Genomic DNA, 19,987 nt, shown 5'->3' with positions numbered 1-19,987 from the left:
GCTTCTCTCACAGGGCTCCTCCTCCCGCCAGTTTCGCGATACTTTCGAGAGGTTGGTGCCCTGGCAGGCGTGAGGCGATAGGCAGAGGCTCCGGATGAGAGAGGCGACTGGCTAGCGACGTTTGTGGCAGCTCTCCCTCACCGAAAGGGTGGGTGAAGCGAGGCAAGACTTGCCGGGGGTGGGGGGGGAAGGAGGCCGGTGCCGCTCCTTCTGTCTCTGCGCAGTAATTTCCCTCAGCCGGGCCCGGAAGTGCAGCCACTGTCGGGAAAACCCGCTTCATGAGAAAAGAGATGGGCTACCGTAAGAGACTTTCCATGCGCCCCACCAGGCCCCCGAATGCTCCTCGAAGCGACATATAACCACAAAACACCCCCAGCCCGTGAAGCCCTCCCCCCCACCGACATTCTCGTAAGCATCCTTTTTGTCCTGTCTCCCCAATTTTTTTCTAAGGTCCATGGAAGCCCCTTGCGATGTACTGTCTTGAGGCGGAGGGAATCGCTCCTTCTGATTCCCTGAAGCTCTTGGTGCAATTACATACCTCTCACTGTCCTCACGATTCAGCAGAGACTCGGAAAACAGGTAGAGAAACCTCACATTGTGGATTCTCAAATGCACTGAAGTTTGGCCTTATTAAACCACAAGGAAAATACGCACTGTAGAAAACATGCACTTTCCCTCTGGCTCCACAGAGCAGGCAATGTTTTCTAGCAGAGCCTGGTAGGATGGCCTTTTTCTTCGTATCGACCCAAGAGACATGCAACTGAAGAGCAGCCATTGTTTAAAGGTAGAGTATCTGCTTGACATGCAAAAGGTTCCAGGTTCAATCTCTGGCATCTCCGGTTAAAAGAATCAGGTAGATGTGAAAGATCTCTACATAAGACCCTGTGGAGCTGCTGCCAGTTAGACTAGACAGGAGTAACCTTGATGGACCAATGAATGATCTGTTTCAGTATAAGGCGGTTTCATGTGAGTGTTCATGTGCTTGCAAGAGCCATAAAACACCCATAGGGCGCGTTCAGATGGGTTATTTGAGCCAGTGAGAGCCAGTTTGGTGTAGTGGTTAAGTGTGCGAACTCTAATCTGGGAGAACTGGGTTTGATTCCCCACTCCTCCACAGGCCATAACTATGGCACAGCTGTTTTTGAGAAAGAGCAGTTTCTGTCAAGAGTTCTCTCAGCCCCACCTACCTCACAGGGTGTCTGTTGTGGGGTGGGGAGGGGAAGGGAAAGGACTTTGTAAGCCGCTCTGAGACACCTTTGGGTAGTGAAGGGCGGGGTATAAATCCAATCTCCTCCTCCAGTATACGTGCGGGTTAGAAATTGACAGTTTACGCGCGATCACACAGCCAACATCTGCCTCCCGTCCCCAACTGTCCCAAACCCCCTTTAAACGAGTATTTTGCTACCAGGTCCCCAAGTGGTGTTTTCCTGCTGCTCTGTTTCTAGCCGCATTTCTCCCCTGTGTGATCGCTCCTCCGCCGGTGTAGAGCCACTTCCTGTTCTCCACTCGAAAGCTGCCTGAGGCTTCCGCTTTTAGCCCGCCATTTATTAAAAATTTTAAGCGTCGGCGATATGCGCTTGGGCGGCGTTTCGCCCCGGCATTAATAAATCCAAAGTTTAAACGGTGCCTAGTTTTGCTGTATAGACGAATTCAGGATCTCAGGGAGGCCAGTTTCGGGGTAAAAGTGTAAAGGGAAGTGTTCCTTTAACGTTTAAAGGGAAGCGTCACAGCAGTTGGGTTGAAGGGGAAATTGCTGTTCTGCGCACGCGCGAAAATTTCAATACTAAAGATGGCCGCCTGTGCACATGCCCAAACTGAGAGGGGAAAAACCCGTGTGGACGGCGGGGAGCGATGTGGCTGTGCAGTGATCCGGAACAAGGAGGTGAGTGTGATCGTGATTCTTCCAGGTTCAAAAAAAGCACATTGGACCAGAGCAATTCACACCGCTCCTGGCATGCCGTCTGACCGCACCCATACAGTTCCATCTACATGTCATTTAAGACACATACACATACAAGGTAGTATCCATAATAGGGGATAGGAGAAATCCAAGAATCCTATTTTCCTCTTTCATATTCTTTGTTCTCAGCAGGTGTCTTTTTTACTTTGGGTGAGTGAATGCATGAACTATAAACAGCAGTGTTTTACATTAATAACAGGGAGAGTTCTTCGTAGAACAGAGTACTTTAAACTATTTACTGATGCCTTTTGGGTAGGATGAAGAAGATTATTTTAAAAGATGGTGTTAACTGTTGGTGCTTTTTGATGTGAAATTGTTAATAGAGATCTTTACTTTGACAGAATAGCTTGGAATGATATTCCTTTTAAACAGGTAATAATGAAAAATTCCCATAAGGGCGATGAGAAGAACAGTTTTTTAAAGGCTGTTTTGACCTAGGCAAATGTGTTTGAGTGTCCTCTTGAATAAAAACAAAGGAATTTATTTTACAAAGGCAAGTAATAATAAGTGCATAATAAGAAGGTGATTGTCATTATAAGAATAGCAGTTGCCAGCTGAACTGGAGTTCTGACATCTTCAGAAACTATCAAAAAAGGACTGCGTATAAATGTGTTAATTCGAAGCTGTCCCTCAGAAGAATAACTGATATTTAAATAATTCGGTGTGATTCACCACTTAGGTGTGGTGTTGTAGAACCATGGGGATGAATATGCTGGATCTACCAATGTTGCTGGAGATTCCCTTCATCTACCATTCTGCCCCAAGCATTGAGAAAATAATCTAGACAAGGAAAACAACTGCTTCATCATGTGCAGTTGGTTATTTAATGAATAATATTATTTTTAAGGAGACACTGATGCTGAAGATAATCTTCAGAGACTGATAGAACTAAATGGCTTCTTAACAGCCCTGGGGATTTTCCTGTTAATGTTACTTGTGGTCCTTTCAAAACCCTGGTCAGCCTTGGAAATGTACCAAGCAGACAATTTGATCACACTGAGGTGTCCCACATCGGCCTGCATTCCAGTCAGTCCCTGAGTAGCTTTGGTTAATGAAATGGGAAGAGTGACAGTTGGAGCAATAGTGGAAGGGAGGAAATCTTTGCAAACACGTTATTATCTGAAAACCTATTATGGCATTGATGGCAGTCTTTAAGCAGTGTCTGGAAAAACACTTGTCAGGGATGCTGTAGGCTGATCCTGCATTGAGCAGGGGGTTGGACTAGATGGCCTGTATGGCCCCTTCCAATTCTGTGATTCTATGATTCTTTTTTAAAAAGCTTGTGTTTCTACCACCAGTATGTCTGCAGGGTATTGCCAGTGAGCCATTTCAACTATTCCTTTTTTTAATTTCAAGAAAGAGTAGAGGAATCCTCCCTCAGTTGCCTGCTATGACCATTTTGCTGGGCATTTTGGTGCTAATATCACTCTAATTCGTTCTCACTTGGATGCCATATTACTGAGTTAGATCAAACTAGATATTAGGGGTTCTGCTTTTCCTATTGTTATGTGTATATTATTAAGTATGCTTTGTAGTTGATTCAACTTGAGGATATGAGCAAGATTTTTTTAGAAATCTGAGAACCACAAGTGTTCTGGAACTTTGCTTGTTTTGACTTCCTAAGGCTGTCAGAGAGGGTCGTGGAACATACAGTGCCAGTCCTGCAATTAGAGATGGGCATGAACTGGCTCACGAAGTAAAGCTCGTCATGAATTTTGGCCAGTTCACGCTTTGCAAAGCGATGTTCATGGAAGGGCGTCCGTCACGAACATTCCACGAACTTTGGTGCTGTTTGTGGCAGTTTCTGAATGGGTACATTTCCAGACAGACTGTCTGCACTCAATCTGTTTACAAAACCTCAAGACAACAGGATGGGTGCGGAATTCTCCAACCTGGGAATACCAATAGGAGCCCTCCAAAGCTTAACAGGCATTGTTGGATGCAAATAACAGAGTTCCCATTCTACTCTATTGGGATCAGAAAGCTATATATATGCTCAGCTCAGCTCCACACCTTTTCGTCTGTTGGCTATTCATATTGCAGTTACAAAGAAAGACAGGGAACTTGTTAAAAGCCAATTGGCAGAGCACATTCATTTATTCCCTCCTGATTGTGAACTCCTCTTCCCTGCTGGGGTTTGGGTGTTATTTCACTGCTCACATCGAGCTACTGGGTACCTCGGCTGAATGAGGACCCACATTTTATACCCTCATGATTGTGAACTTCTTTCCCCTGGTGGGGTTTGGGTGTTAGGGTGGCTCAGAGCTCTGAGCCACCCTATCTCTCTGCTCATGCCGAGCAGAGAGGTTAGCTACTGGGTGTCGTGGCTGAGTGAGGACCCACATTTTATACCCTCGTGGTTGTGAACTCCTCTCCCCTGGTGGGGTTTGGGTGTTAGGTGGACTCAGGGCTCTGTATAGCCACCTAATTTAGTTGGGGTGATTCAAAATTCAGTAACTAAATCATGGGTTTTTTTCATTTCTCAGATAAAATTAGTTAATCCTTATTGCCAAGTCTTTAGACCTTTGATGTGGATATTGACTGGTATAGATTGGAAGATATATAAGTATTGTAGAAATATAATACTTTTAATCAGGTCTATTCTTTCTGGCCAAGAAAATCTTTGCTTTGCCCACTCTTAAAATCAATTTTATTTTATTTTTTTTGCTTAGTTGTTTATGATTATATTGGAATAGATCTTTTAAATCTTTGGGACTGTCAATCCCCAGGTGTTATTTTTCTTTTATATATTTATGTGTGGTTGGGTTAATATTGATTGGGTATACTTCAGTTTTTGTTTGGTTAATAGATAGTCCAGAAACCAGACTAAACTGTGCTATGGTTTTGTTTAAACTAAGAAGTGATGATACAGGAGAGAGGTTTTATCCATGCTTGGGTTCATAATATAGTTAATGTTGCAGCCTAATAATATTTCTCCTTCCTGAAGTTTTTCTAATTTTATCAGTCATAACTCACCAGAACCTTGGACAGACAAACCCGGGGAATAAGGCAACAAAGACCTATTTCTGGGTCTTCCTAACTGTAATGAGGCTACAAAGACTAAACTCCCCCCCCCTCACCTGACCATTTTTAAAAAGATACATTTTTAGATAACAAATAAGGCTACAACACCATGACAAGAGGTTGTACATAGTAACAATAAAATATAATATTTTAGGTGATTGTCTGATTGGAATCTTGCTCCATTTTGGAGGTGCTACTGGAATTGCAGGCTTTTGTTTTTGCGATTTCTTTGTTGGTTCCTGTGGGATTTCAAGATTTAGAGACTTCAGCAGTTTATATCCAGTGTCTACATTTGTTGCTTGAAGTAACTTTCCCTGATGGTAGACCCGATTTTTTTTTTACCTTGGTATATCAACATGACTTTAGACCTAGCTTCATGCAAAATCTTTTCTTTGGTGCAGTAATCCAAAAATTTAGCAATGATATCCCTTGGAGCCTTAAAACGAGGATTATTTAGAAGGGCCTAACCTATATGCTTTGTCTATGACGGGAGCAATGCCCTCTTCAAGATCAAGCACTGTTGCCAGCCATGATGCCAAAAAATATATACAGGTCATTAGGGCCCTCTGCAGACTCCTTGATCCCCCTAAATTTCAAATTATTTTGTCTGGATCTATTCTCAAGGTCCATAAGATTTTTCTTCATCCAGTTTTCTATTGCAGATGATGCAGTTCTTCCTGCAACATAAGGCCTAACTCCATGGCCGAATTTGCAGTTTGGGAAACTTAATTCAGGGAGTCTTTTATTTCCCCAAGTTGTTCTGCTATAGGATTGATAAGGATTGTGAACTTTTCCATTATTTCATCTTCCAATTTCTCTAAGGGCTCAAAAAGGTCTTGTTTTGTTAAAACCACGTCTTCTGACATTGTCTGGGTGCATTTGGTAGCCATTTTAAGTCCTTCCTCCTGCATTGGGCCCGCCCCGTTTTTAGTTTCTCCCAAAGGGCAAAAGGATTTAACCGACTGGGATCCAGTTGTGGAGGACTTATTTTTATCCCCCCTAGCCTTCCCCATCTCATTAATATCTAGCAGTTAAACCTTACTTGATAAGTTGGTCAGTTCAGGGGAACAGGGTCAGAGCTCTGTCTTTAGGAGTCTGCCATAAACTTGTGTGGTCCCATGCCCCTGCCTTGCAGTCTTTGCAGAGTTCAAGCTTCCATTGCAAGAGCTCTGCATTCAGGAGAGTAATGTGCCTTTTATCCTGTACAGGATACAGGTCTGTACAGGCCAGCTTGTACTCCTTTATTGTAGGGAGGATGCAACCTGGTGGTGATGCCCACCTGCAGCCTCTGTTCCAAGGTCTTGACCTGTGGGAGAACAGCTAGCTCCAGTGCAGAGGCCAGAGTACGTTCCAGCCCTCAAATCAGGGGGATTACTTGCTCCAGGCTGGCTGTATGGGTGCAGAGCACGTGGGTGGTGTCCTGGAAGGACTTGAGAACATGCATCATTTGGGAGAGGGTCAGCCAGTCATTGGAGCTGATGCTGAGCTCCTCTTCCCTGTGCAGGATGGTCATGGAGGAGGATGACATTCTGCATCAAGCTCTTCTGTTCCACCAAACGCGCAATCATGGTGTAGGTGGAATTATTCATCCCTCTGCTTCTCGCGCAACAGATGAGCAGACTTGATGCTTCACTGGAAGTGGGTGGCCAGGCACTGGCAGGTCTCTAGCAGGGATCACGTCTCAAGGATGTCAGCATTCTAGTTGGCCTTGACAGTTCTCCCAGCCCCAAAGTATCCTTCACCACCAATGAAGCATGTGCGCCAGGCAGATGATGCTCTTGAGGCGCACACGCTTCACCTCTCCTGGCATGTTGGCACAGGTGTCTGTGACCATGTAGACATGGACAATGTTGCCACTACCCAACCACTTCCTCAGGCTTCTCAGTATCACACGGCAGCAATGTTTTGTGCCGTGTGGTCTGCATCTATCCCCTGCACATGGAGCAGAACCACTTTGTAGCCCAGTGGCAAGACTGTCCCCTCCTGGGGCCTGTCCTGCTGGCTGCTCCAGAGGTCTCCCATGAAGTGCATGGTTCTGTGTTGCATTCTGAAGAGCTGAGCCTTGACCATCACCGCTGCGGTGAAAGGCTATGTCCTCCACAAGGGAGAAGGGTTGGCCATCCACAGCAATCATCTTGCCGACAATGAGACAAGTGACTGCTTCCTGGGCCCTCCATGTAGCCCTTTTGACCTCTTGGTGGGTGGCCCACCTTGATGAACCACACATGGTAGCCTGAGTGCGGGGAGCCTTTCTTGGAGGTGCTCCTGCTCTCCCTCCACTTCTCCCTGCTGAGGGGGAGTGGGCCTCATCTTCTTTCTGCTGGACCTCACTCTTTACTCCAGTGGCAACATACTGGGGTGCACCCATTGGAGGTGCCTGTGGAGGATGGAGGAGGGCAACTGTTGGGGTGGGTTTGTACCTCTCCAGACATGTGTGTGGCACACCTGGCACTCTGCCACATAGGGGTCACAGGGAAGGATGTGGAAATGTTCCCAAACTGTGGCCCCAGAATTTGAGAACTTGGTAGTCACAGCTGCTTTGTGGCACTGGGTTGGAGGGGCCAAGGAGGGGTGCACTCAAGGCAGGAGCAACAACAGTGAGTTGGGATGTAAAAGAGGAGGATGTGTGTCCCCCCCATCACTGCTGTCAAAGCCCTTCTCTCTAGAGAGTGTAGCTTGCAGGGGATCCATTCTATACAGTTTTGAACCTGTGCCTGACATTTCTATGAAAAGCACTTTCCTAGCTTGACCTTAGTCCTCTGGGTTTGCAGTGCCCCAATGGCACTGGTTCTAATGGATACATTACACTGGTTCTGCTGGGCTTTCAAAAATGCCTCCTTTTTCAGTTTCTACTGTAGACTTTGACTTTGATTCTGTTCTGCTGGGCTTCTATTAACCTTGCTTTTTTGCTGTTTATTTCCCTCCTTTGGAAACAGTGGAGGATGGGGGCACCTTCTTTGGGGGGCCGTAACTCAGACACCGCAAATCCAATCATCACCAAACTTGAAGGGCAGGTAGAAGAGAGTCAGCTGGAGATCCACCGTGAGTTTGGTGTCTCTAGCACATTGGGGGGGGGGGTCCTACTGTGTCACAAACAAAACTAGTTCATAATGGTACATGGTTTGTGAACCACACATACCACAAACTGAACTACATTTTCCCCATTCCCTACCTGCAAAATCTTCATTACCTGTCAATTCAAAATGCTGCCATTGACCTTTAAAACCCTAAATGGTCTCGATCCAGAGTACTTTAAGGACTGCCTTCTACGATATAAACCTCTCTGGAGATTGAGATCCTCTTTTGAGGCTCTGTTCCATCTGCCTCTGCTATCTAAAGCATGATAAGTAGTTATAATAGGACCTTCTCAGCAGTGGCATCAAAATGGACACTACCTTCCCCACGGACGTTCACTTACTTCCTTATTCATTGTTTTGGGATGACGGGCAAAGACTTTTTAAAATTCCAGCGCATGCAGCCTTTTAGATGTGCTTTCAGGGATGGGATTTGCTGTGTTTGCTCTCCTGTTTCTGTTTTGTTTAGTTTTATTGGTTTTCTTTTTAATTTACTAGATTTTGAGATTATTGTGGTGAATGTATTTGTAAGCCACCTTGGAGCATATGGCAAGAAGCAGAGCATGTTTTAGTTTAAAAAAATACAATGAGCTAAATGCACCTGCTTAATACTTTAAAACTTAAAATATTACATACTATTTGTAGTTTCTTTTAGTATTTTATATATGTCTCTGCTGCAGTGAAAATGCTTTAGATCTTGGATATTTGCAAACTATTATGTAAATAATCTTAAATTTGTCACCACCTTTGTAAACTGCATGATTATTGTCTAATTCAGTTAGTAGCATTCAATTTTTAATTTGCATAATAGTTTCCTAATTCTGGCATTTATTTATTTTAGAAAGAAAATGAAACTTTTTTCGGAGTCTCACAAAACTGTGTTTGTGGTGGATCACTGTCCTTATATGGCAGAATCTTGCAAACAGCATGTTGAATTTGATATGTTAATCAAGAATCGAACACAAGGAATCATACCTCTTGCACCTATATCAAGATCGCTATGGACCTGTTCAGTGGAATCATCCATGGAATACTGTAGAATAATGTATGATATATTTCCTTTTAAAAAACTAGTAAGTCACTGTTAATTATATTTTGTAGTTATGGAGAATATGCATTCTCATTCTCAGACTTGATTTAGCAGAAAAATGCAACAGACTTTCACGTTTTTTAATATTAGTGTGTCTAGAAAAGTACTTAAAAATTGGGTTGGATCCCATATATTGGCATTGGAAGATGACACCTGGAAGAGACTTTTTTGCTAGCAAATGACCTTCTTGAGTAAGGGAAATTAAGCATATCTGTGTAATCCAACCCTGCCTTTAGGACTTCAGAAGCTGCCGACATGCAATTAACAGTCCCATCGTAGCAGAGTTAGTACAGTTTAAGTCTTTTGAAATCAGAGGGGGAGAGGCCTTGGTTCAATGGTAGAAAACCTGCTTGGTATGTGGAAGGTTTGATTGCAGGCACCTCCAGTTAAAAGGATCATCTTCAGGTAGCACATGATGTGAAACACATATACCTGAGACCCTGGAGAGCCATTGCTAGTCTGAGTAGACAATACTGATTTTGATGTACTGACCTGACACTGAACAGCAATGGTATTACTGTACTTTTGCCAAGTGGATAATATGTTCTGAACTAGGATAATTGATTCTTGTCTGCCTATGGCCATAAACCTGGAGGGGATTTAGTGCATGCAAGTACAATTACCACTGATATTAATAGGCTGCATCCTGTTATGTTTTCCACTGTGTCCACTGTGTGCATAAGCCTTCATATCTTTTATCTGTTCTGAGTCACAGTTGTTTAACCAGCATGCTTCCTGAAGGAATGACTCAGATTCTCATACACTTTTATGACATGTAGTTGACACAAGATGCTCTAACTCGCATCTGCGAATGTTACAAAATTATGTTCCAAACATACTAATGTAAATATCTCCAATTCATTCTGTCTTTGTGTGCCAGCCCACCCTCTGAAGCAAATAAAAGCAGCTGAGGGGACTGATGCTGAGTTGGTGGCTATAGGTGATAGCACAGAAGCTGAAGAGTTTATGAGTATAAATCAAGTAGAGATTTGGAAAATAAAGCAGGAAATTAAAATGGCTAAGTAAGACAACACCCAAAAGGGAAATGGACTTGAGAAAGATAGAAACAGAGAGAGTTACAGTTGACCAGAATTTTACAAGAGAGAGAAGCCCGAAGGCAGCATGAAATCAAATTAAATAAAATGGAAGAACTGTGGTTAAATGCTGTTAGGAAATACAAGGCTAGATGGTAAAGCCTATTACCTTGATGAAAAGAAATTTCCAAAATTTCAGAAAGGAGAAATATTGAAGCTTTCTTTTGGTTAGATTTGAAAGGCCTTATTAAGATTTTCAAGTGGCAGTTTTACCTCTCAGGGCAGGACAGCCTCCGGTCCCTCACAGTTGCATTTTTTTAACCTCATAAAAATGTGCGTCTGCTGTTACTGTATCAAGATATTTAAAATGTAAAGTGTTCCTTAAACTACCTGTTGTAAACTTTCAGGTGAACTTCATTGTAAGCGATTCTGTACCTCAAGTTTTAAACTCTTGGAACCAAGAAGATCAAAATTTGCAGGAGGTACAATTTTTTTAAATATTTAATTTAAATTAATTTATATAGCTGTCTAACATTTGTACTGGGAAAAACTGGTTTCCTAAGGCTGACCAAAAGTGAGACTTAATAGTATGGTGCCTTGGTTCTTCATTAAATGATCTGTTGTAAAAACAAAGTTAGTTTTTGGAAGCTAGCGTATTCAAAATTTGGAAGGGACCTCGCAAAAGTTGTGAGCATCTTCTTTACGTTGCTTCAGCTCTTTCTGTGAACCATGTATGGCTTAGGAAGCAGGGCTACAGTCCCAAGCATATTTAATAGGGACTTGAGCTCACTTGAAGTTCTAAAAAAACATGTTTAGGATTGCACTGAAAAGTCCTAACAGCCATCACTAGAGATGTAAAATGTCTGGAAATTTTGAAGGAAAAAAGGGTTTTTTCCTGTTTATTTTTCCATAGAAAAATGGAAATGTGGGGTAAAAGTAAACTATACGGAATACTTACTGACCTATCAAACCTAAGCTTTAACAACATAAAATGTGTCATTTATAAATTACTTAGGATATAAAATTGCAATATTTTATATATTTATGGAATTTAAAGCTATAAATGCCTTGGTTTTCTACAAGAAACATTGCAAGGATACTCCATAGTTGAGAGAGAACTGCAAGTTGATGTACATAATGCTATCTCAGCACATATACCTTAGATCCAGCTTAGTGTAGTGTATTAGCCACCTTGGTTTGCCATATGCAAGGTGTTGGAGCTCAGCCTTAATTAGGCTGATTTACACTCCATGCCCTAGTTTTCATCTGGGCGTTTCTTTTGTTGCAGCTGCAGCTGTTGTAAAGACTTTATCTGTATTTTATGGAACTGCAATAAATCTCCTTTTCATTTTTCAAGTGTCTTTGCAGAGGATACAACACCTTAGTTCCAGCTTGATGCTTTCTTTTTCCCCTTCCATGGCTACTGGTTAGAAAGAGTTCAGTGCTGAATGAAATTTTCCTTAAATGCTTTGATGCTGTTTCTCCTCTTCTCCTCTTTTTTTCTCTCCAGCAAAGTAGGGGAATAAACTACTTGTTACCCAGTCTATAGGTGTATGTGTCACAGGGGTTTGAGGAAGAGATTAAAAGGTCAACTGCAAGAGAACAGTCAAGTCAAAAGGACAACAGAAGGCATGCAAAAGTTGAGAATCAGTGCATGCTCCCCTAGTGAAGATTAGGTATCCTTCGACTTCCGGTTTATGGCGCACGCTAGCACACTCACCTCCCGGACCTCCCGGGGGTGAAGCTGCTCTCCAGCCGAAGGAGGGGGTGCGCAGGCTCGCTTACCCCCCCAGAGACCCGGGGAAGGGACTCTGGCCATGGAACTTCTAAGAGGTTGCCTCTTCGAGGGCGGAATGCCGGAGAATTGAGGCACCTCTTCGTTCCGACGGTTCTCCGTGCTGTGAGAGATTTAATGACGCTGACTGGGGCAAGCGTGGGAGATCGAGCATCAGAAATGAAGCTGAAAGCAAGGTTGAATGACCAATTATGACACGTGAGTCAACTTTAAAGCATTTTTAAAGGGGAAAAGCTAGCTCCCCACCCCACTGAACAGGAAAAAGGCGAGCGGGGGAGGGATGCCTCCCAAGCACATAAATTTTTGAGCGACTGGGGGGGGGGGAGTGGAAGAAAATGCAAAGAAAACTGTCAAGAAGTACTTACCAAAGCGAATCTAAGCAGTCAAGTGCACATTCAGAGACTTATAAAAAATTTGTGAAAGTAAACAAACGATAAAGATGGCGGGGAAGAAGGACAGAGAAAAACTTTTGAAAGCGAAAGGCTTAGAGAGCCCAAAACCGGAAGCTACCAGTGAGGTGGCTAAGGCTATAGCAGAGTATATGCGTCCTCTGCTGGAACAGCTGAATAACTTCAAGGAACAGATGTCTGTAGTAACTCCATGGAAGACCAACTGTTACAAGTGCAAATGGAAAAAGGCTAATATGATTCTTCGCTTCCAGGGCATGCTGGAAAAATTGGGAGAGAATCTTAAAGAAGTTATGAGTGAATTGCTAGCCCGAGTGACAGAAATGAATGCAGAAGCATTGCTGAGCGATATGGATGTGGTCTATCGATCATATTCAGGCTATATAAAGAAAAATAATCTGCCTGGGGAAATTGTTATAAGATTCTTGAGAAGGCATGTGATGGATGCAACCCTGAAAGCGGTTTCTGGAGTACCACTGAACGTGGGGGGAAATACTATCAAAACGCTAAAGGATATTCCATTTGAAGCAAGACAACGGAGAAAGAAGTACAAAGAGCTTGTGCTTTTCCTTCAGACAAACTCAATTGGATATAAATGGCTATTTCCAGAAGACGTTACTTTCAAGTTTAAGGATAAAAAAGAAAAGTTCTGTTCTGAAAGCCCAAGAATTTCTAAGGGTTCAGCTGGGAAGACCAGAGGATGGGGAAAAAGAAGAGGACAGCAAGTCTAGTGGCGCTCTAGTCTCGGGTTCTTCCGGAGAGGACTCTCTGACGGAGCAAGGGGCAGCTGCCCCCAAAAGTCCTTATAAGCTGCGGAAGAGACGAGGAAAGGAGAAGTAAAGGCTGAAAGACCCTGAATTGTGCCTTTGAGAACTGTGAATGGGGATGACTGGGGGTACTGTTCTTAGACAGTTAAGTTTTAAGAGTTAATGAAAGGAAAAAGTACTTAAATGTCTGACTCAGTTTATATTGATCTAAATGAAGTGAAGACTTGATGTAATGAAGCTAGTGAGGATCTCCTCTCTTGGGTTTTTAGTCAGTAGTGGGTTTCTATACTTTGTCCCGTATATGTAGTCCCCCTTCCCTTTTTCTGTGATAGTTTTTGTAGTTTGAAAAAAATAATTAAAAAATCCCCTTGGGGGCTAAAAAAAAAAAAGATTAGGTATCCTTCAAAGTGCAGAAATGCATTTTGGATTTAAGAGCTGTATTAATCCACAGCATACCCACCTTGCCTTTAAAAGCATTTCCCTCATTCTAAAATAGAAAATACATGTGGGGACCCACAAGAAACTTGTGGGAGTGGCTATTCCATTCCTCCCATTTTTGCTTCCTCCTTTCTCCCTCTACTTCTCTCAGTCTCTCACTCTTTCTCCCTCCTGCCAGCTCTTTTCTTACCCTCCTCTGTGCCTGTGTCAAGTAGCCCTGTCATGGATCTGGAATGTGGAGGGGTATTCTCCTCATTCTCAGCTCTACCCTGCTCAGCTACTGTGCACTATCTTACGTTTGACCTTGTAGACGTTCCAGCTGCAGTTTACACGGCTGGGAAAGTTAACGGCTTCTCTGCTCTGCTTGCTTGCTTTGCCGCACGTGTGAACTATATTCATTGGCTAATGCTTACAGGGGGAACGTTTGATTTAACTATAAGTCAGAGGCCCTAGTATTACCGGGTATTCTTGACACAAGCTGTACACGTGTTCTTTAGTACTGGATCTACTAATAAACAGTTATCTTCTTATGAAGCTCTGTGTGGTGGGACCTGACTAAGGAGCCTGACAGCCTGTCACATTCTCTTGTTGTCACAATCTGTCACATTCTCTCTCTCCCATCACTTTCCCAGCCTCCCGCCTGCTTCCCCCCCCCCCCCCACTGCAGCAGTGGCAGCGGTAGCTTTCCAGGAAACACAGTAGATCTCCCAACTATGGAGATTAGTTCCCCTTAGGGTTGCCAGATCCAGGTCGGGAAAGTTGTGGCAATTTGGAACCTTGTGAGGTCAAGATTTGGGGAGGGGAAGAAATCTCAGCAGGGTATAATGCCATAGACTCCACTAGGGATGAGCATGGACCAGGAAGATCAAGGTTCATGAAGGTTCATGGGTCATGGGGTCACATGAACCTTCCTGTTTACTGAACTAGTTCATTTTGTGAGGTTCGTGATGCAGTAGAGCAACCCCCCTGTGAGCTAGAGATGCCAGACTAAAAGTGAGTCTCAAGCTGACTGTCCTCTATCTGTCCTACAAGTTTGGTGAGGATTGGATTTAGGGAGGCTGAGTTACAGCCCACCCCCCCCCAAGCTGGTGCCCCCAGGAAAGTGCTCTGGAGAAATCACAGCTGCAGGTCCAGGAGTGTGTCGAATGGACCCCCTGCAAGCATGAGGCATCAAACTCACAGATGACCTACCCAGGATGCTACTCTACCTGCTCTCCAAGTTGTGTGCAGATTGGCTTGGGGGGGGGGCTGAGTAGCTCGCAGGGGGGCTCCCAGGAAAGCAGGTGCTCCCAGGAAAGTGCTCTCTGGGGAAATCACAGCCACAGTTTTAGGGGTGTATCAGTGGACCCCTTACAAGCTAGAGGCATAAAACTCACAGTGGACCTCCCCAGGATGCCCCTTTGTGTTCTCTCCAAGTTTGGTGAGGATTGGCTTTGGGAGAGTAGAGTAGTGCCCCCCCCAAAGCAGGTGCCCCCTGGTGCTCTCTGGGGAAATCAAAGCTGCAGGTACAGGAGTGGGTTGAACAGCCCCCCTGCAAGCTAGATCCCAGTAGCAAAACCCCTCTGCTTGGTGTGAGCAGAAGGATGGGTGGCTCAGAGCCCACCTGACACAACCCCAACCAGGGAGAGGTGTTTGTTCAGAAATAAGTATGAAGTGGGGGGTGTTCTGGCAAGCCAAACAGCGGCCAAGTCTCTCTGGGCAAAGTGAGCAGATATACAGGTGGCTCAGTGCCCTGAGTCCAATCCCAGCCAGCCAGAGCTAGTAGTCACACGGGGCGGGGGGGGGGCTCAGCCAAGGAACCAATGACGCTAAGCCCCTCTGCTTGGTGTGAGCAGAAGGACAGGTGCCTCAGAGCTCTGAGTAATCACCAAACACCCCCAACCCCAATGTTCATAGGAGACTTCCAGTTCCCTTCCCTTTCTGCTTCTAACTGCCACATGGCACACCTGCTGCCAATGGAGAACAAAGGGCTGCATGTGAGCTGGGGTGGAGGTATATCTCATTCTGCTTCCATAGAGCAGAATGAGAGCTCTCTTATTGGCAGGCAGTGCTGCCTGTCAAGCTTTGGAGGGCCACTATTGGTGTTTCCAGGGCTGCAGAGGTCTGTCCCCCCTATTGAATGTTTGACGATCCTAATTGATTGGCTCAAGCATGTCTGCTGTAGACACCACCAACATGCACCACCATGAACCACAGAACCAGTGGGTTGAAATGCTTAATACTGACCTTAGAATGGAGCATGCTTAGTGTTGTAGCTTCCCCTAAAGTGGGCTGGTTGTTCCCAGCAGCCTAGCAGTTCAGCCTGGCCCAGGAAGAAGCAACAACACCATAAGGGTGGGGAAAGGCCTGCACAGATCTTGTTTCAAGGCCTGCTTTGGATTATTGCAGGTAAATTATTATTATTTAGAACTGTTGCAATACATGTTTTTAGTATTGTGTTTGTTAATGTTTCTGAGGAGTTTGGCCTGGCCCAGGAAGAAGCTGCACCATAAGGGGAGGGAAAGGCCTGCACAGATCTTGTTGTTTCAAGGCCTGCTTTGGATTACTGCAAGTAAATGTTGGTAATCTGTGCAAGTATTAGAGATCTTTTAAAACAAAGGTGAAGTGGGATTCAGGATCCAAGTGAGAAGAACTGCATCCTCCCAGATACAGCCTGGAAATCTTATCTCACAGTGGACTTACAATATATGTATTATGAGGTTAACTTGGACTTACAATATATGTATTATTTATTTAGACTTTTTCTACTGTGAATCTTTGTGGATGCTGAAGATATTTGTAGCCAATAATATCCTAAAAAGCCTTGCTATGAAGTAATAGCAACTGGACTGGGATGAACAAGGACTCCTATGAAAACCTCCATGCTTTTGTTTATATAGTCTATTGTAATGCTAAATTGCATCTGTTGTATTGCCTCTTTTATGTTTGTGTTTAAGTGCGTTATTCATAAATACATGCAGTTGTAGTAGAACTAATAACAATAATAACTTTATGGCTGTAATTGTAGAGATCAAGACCCCAAGAGGAATAGCAATGAGTTCAAGAAAGTACTTGTGGATACCAAAAACGCAAACTCAAGGAGAAACGATCTGATTAAATTTCTAAGTGTCAAAAATTATCACACTATTTTACAATGTCAAGTCAAACTTTGTCAACACCTACAGCTGAAACAAGCCAAGCAAGCACCAGTGAAGCCAGCGATGGTGCACAAACCATAGGAGATCTTTCTAGCAATCATCAACCCACTGTTGACACCTTTGATACAGATGACAGTCACAGTGGTCAACATGAAAGTACTATGGAACAAGAAGAGACAGAGCAGAAGCAGGAAACAGGAAACAAATTCAGTGACTTCAAAGAATACAGTGACCTCACAAACTGACCCATAACAGTTGATAATGATTTTATAAAGGATTGTTTAATGCAAGACATGAGGTTTTTTCAAAATAAAAAGACAGATGATGTTTAATGCAAGACATGAGGTTTTTTCAAAATAAAAAGACAGATGATGTATATACCGAATCCAGGAAGGTTTAGAAGGAGCAAAACAGAAGTTTCTCAAACAAATACTTTGAAAAAAGATTGAAAAGGGGTCAGACTGTGATGAGATCCCAGTTAGTTTAGTCAAAGAGCAAAGGCTGTGTATACTGTTTTGCTTGCAAACTCTTTTCTAAATGCCAAACATTACTTACAACAGTTGGTTTTTCTGACTGGATGAATGTACTCAGAACTCTGGAGAATCATGAAGACACCATGGAACATAAGAGGGCAATGTTGTGTTGGATAACAAGAAAGTCAAACAAAAACACTGTGGATCAGCAACTTGAGGAACAGATGAGAAAAAACATACAGTACTATTTTGAAGTACTCAAAAGAGTTGTAGCTGTTGTTATAAAGTTTTTAAGTGAAAGAGGTTTAGCATTTAGAGGTCATGAGGAGAAGTTGTTGTTGTTGTTCAGTCGCACAGTTGAGTCCGACTCTTCGCAACCCCATGAACCACATCACGCCAGGCCCTCCTGTCTTCCATCATGCTCCGGAGTTTGCTTAATTTCTGTTCATTGCATCAATAACACTGTCTAACCATCTCACCCTTTGCTGTCCCCTTCTTTGACCTTCAATCTTTCCCAGCACCAGGGTCTTCTTCAGTGAGTGCTCCCTTCTCATTTGGTGGCCAAAGCATCTTCAGCTTCAGTATCTGGCCTTCCCGGGAACAGTTAGGGTTGATTTCTTTTAGGATTGACTAATTTGATCTCCTTGCAGTCCAAGGGACTCTCAAGAGTCTTCTCCAGCACCATAATTCAAAAGAATTTATTATTTGGCTCTCTGCGTTCCATATAGTCCAAATCTCGCAGCCGTACATGACTACTGGGAATACCATTGCTTTGATCATACGGACTTTTGTTGGCAGCATGATGTCTCTACTTGTTATTATGCTGTCTAGGTTTGCCATAGCTTTCCTCCCAAGGAGCAGGCCTTTTGTTAATTTCATGGTTGCAGTCACTGTCTGCAGTGATCTTGGATCCCAGGAACATGAAGTCTGTCAAGGGAAGAAGAGGGCTGGGGAATATAGGAACTGGTACAAGAGGGAAAGCTGTTCTTCTTCCCAGGAAACTTCATGGGGGCCATTGAACTTATTGCAGAGTTTGACCCATTTTTACATGAACATCTTAAAAAATGTAAAAATGAAAAAGTAAATGTTACCTATCCAAAACCATGTATGAAGAAATGATAGAAATCATGGGGAAACATGTACAAGATGAAATTGTGACTCAAATCAGTGATCTAGACACCAAATACTACTCTATTATTGTTGACCTGACGGTGGTAATTGTGGTTCAATATTGCTATAATGGAAAACCCTGTGAGAAATTTTTAACGTTTATACCAATAGAAAACCATTCATCCATGACATTGTTCAACAAAATACAAGAAGTTCTGGGCAAACATAAGCTGTCAGTTGAAAATAACCATGGTCAGTCCTACGATAATGTATCTAACATGAAGGGCTCAGAGAAAGGGCTGCAAGCACTCTTTAAAAACATTAACAGGTATGCAGACTATGTACTATGTGCAGCCCATTCACTCAACCTTGTTGAAGTAAAGGCGGTGTCTACTGTGCCTGAAGTTGTTGACTATTTTGGCATTTTGCAGGAGCTGTATGTTTTCTTTTCTGGATCTCCATGAAGATGGGGAATTTTAAACACACATGGCAATCTAGATTTTTCCATAAAGAGCTTAAGTGTAACTAGATGCTCTGCACAATTTGAAGCAGTCTGGGTAATTAAAAATGGATATACAGGTATGTTACAATCTCTCAAACATATTTTTGATGACTCAGAAGAGAAGCATGAATGTAAACGAGATGCAAAGAATTTATACCACAAGCTGGTAAAGTTGGAATATGCTATTTTAACAGTTGTTTGGGAAGAAGTTCTTGAGCGTTTCAACAAAACAAGCAATAACTCCAAATTCCTGGTTTTGATGTATTTGAAGGTTATCTTCTGCTGTTATCTTTACTTTTATTTGTTAAAGAACTCCGAGAAAATTCAGATGACTGGATTGTACGCTATGAATCAGAAGCAAAAGGTTTGTGTGAAGATATTATCTCAAGTTATTCTGATGCTTCCAAACGCATGGTTACAAAAACATTTTCAGATGGAACAAGCGGAAGGACTTCTTTGAAAGGAGCTGAAAAATTTAGGATAGAAGTTCTAAATCAACTCTATGACTGCTTGGTAATCCAGTTAGGCAAGTGGTGTGACCCATATGAGCAGATTGCAAAAAGGTTCAAGTTCCTCTCAGAATTGATGAGGACAATATTAACCTTATAATATTGGATTGCAAAGGTTATATTGACCATAAATTAGAAAACGAGTATTACCAGTTCAAAGAATATTTACACCTGAGGAAATCCCAGAACACAGAAGAAAACACGCCATCTAAACACGCCATCATGCGTAGAAGTTCTTCATCTTATATATGAGCAACGCCTGATTGAAGTGTTCCCTAATATTACTACTGTACTTAAGCTGTACTTGACAATGCCTATCACAAGCTGTGAAGCAGAAAGGAATTTCTCAAAGCTTTCCTTTATAAAGAACAAATTTCGATCTACCATGACTGAAGAGCGCTTAAATTCTTTATGCATATTGTGTGTAGAAAATGACATTGCAAGGAAGCTCTCATATGACAAAACTGTATGTGAATATGTTGCTAGAAAAAACAGAAAAAAAGTATTTTGTAAAATGTGCTTCATGTAGTATGTATTCTCAAAGGTGTCTAAAATAGAATATACAAGACGGGGACCCGCGATACTCGCGGGGAGGGGAGAAGAGCTCCGTCTCCTCCATCCCCCCCCCCGCTCGATGTCCCGAGGAGGTGGCAGCGGTGGCGAGGCC

General features: G+C 43.1%; 1 protein-coding gene across 3 annotated transcripts in view; it reads left to right on the top strand.

The window, feature by feature from the left end:
* Window positions 1–36: 36 nt before the first annotated feature.
* The window catches only part of ASUN (asunder spermatogenesis regulator), a 74,161-nt gene continuing 54,210 nt past the window's right edge, over window positions 37–19,987 (top strand). For 2 of the 3 annotated variants that reach the window (XM_015429447.1, XM_015429446.1), the window contains exons 1-3: window positions 37–148; window positions 8,900–9,131; window positions 10,590–10,664. In XM_015429447.1, coding sequence (XP_015284933.1) covers window positions 8,907–9,131; window positions 10,590–10,664 — 300 coding nt within the window. In that variant the 5' untranslated portion in view covers window positions 37–148; window positions 8,900–8,906. Of the gene's footprint in view, window positions 149–8,899; window positions 9,132–10,589; window positions 10,665–19,987 lie in introns of those variants that run through there. The other variant, XM_015429448.1, reaches the window with a different exon arrangement.

The sequence above is a fragment of the Gekko japonicus genome, unplaced genomic scaffold (assembly GCF_001447785.1).
Source record: "Gekko japonicus isolate JY-2015 unplaced genomic scaffold, Gekko_japonicus_V1.1 scaffold169, whole genome shotgun sequence".
Classification (NCBI taxonomy): Eukaryota; Metazoa; Chordata; class Lepidosauria; order Squamata; family Gekkonidae; genus Gekko; species Gekko japonicus.
Note: the sequence above shows the minus strand (reverse complement) of the source record. Positions and strands in the feature narration are given on the sequence as shown.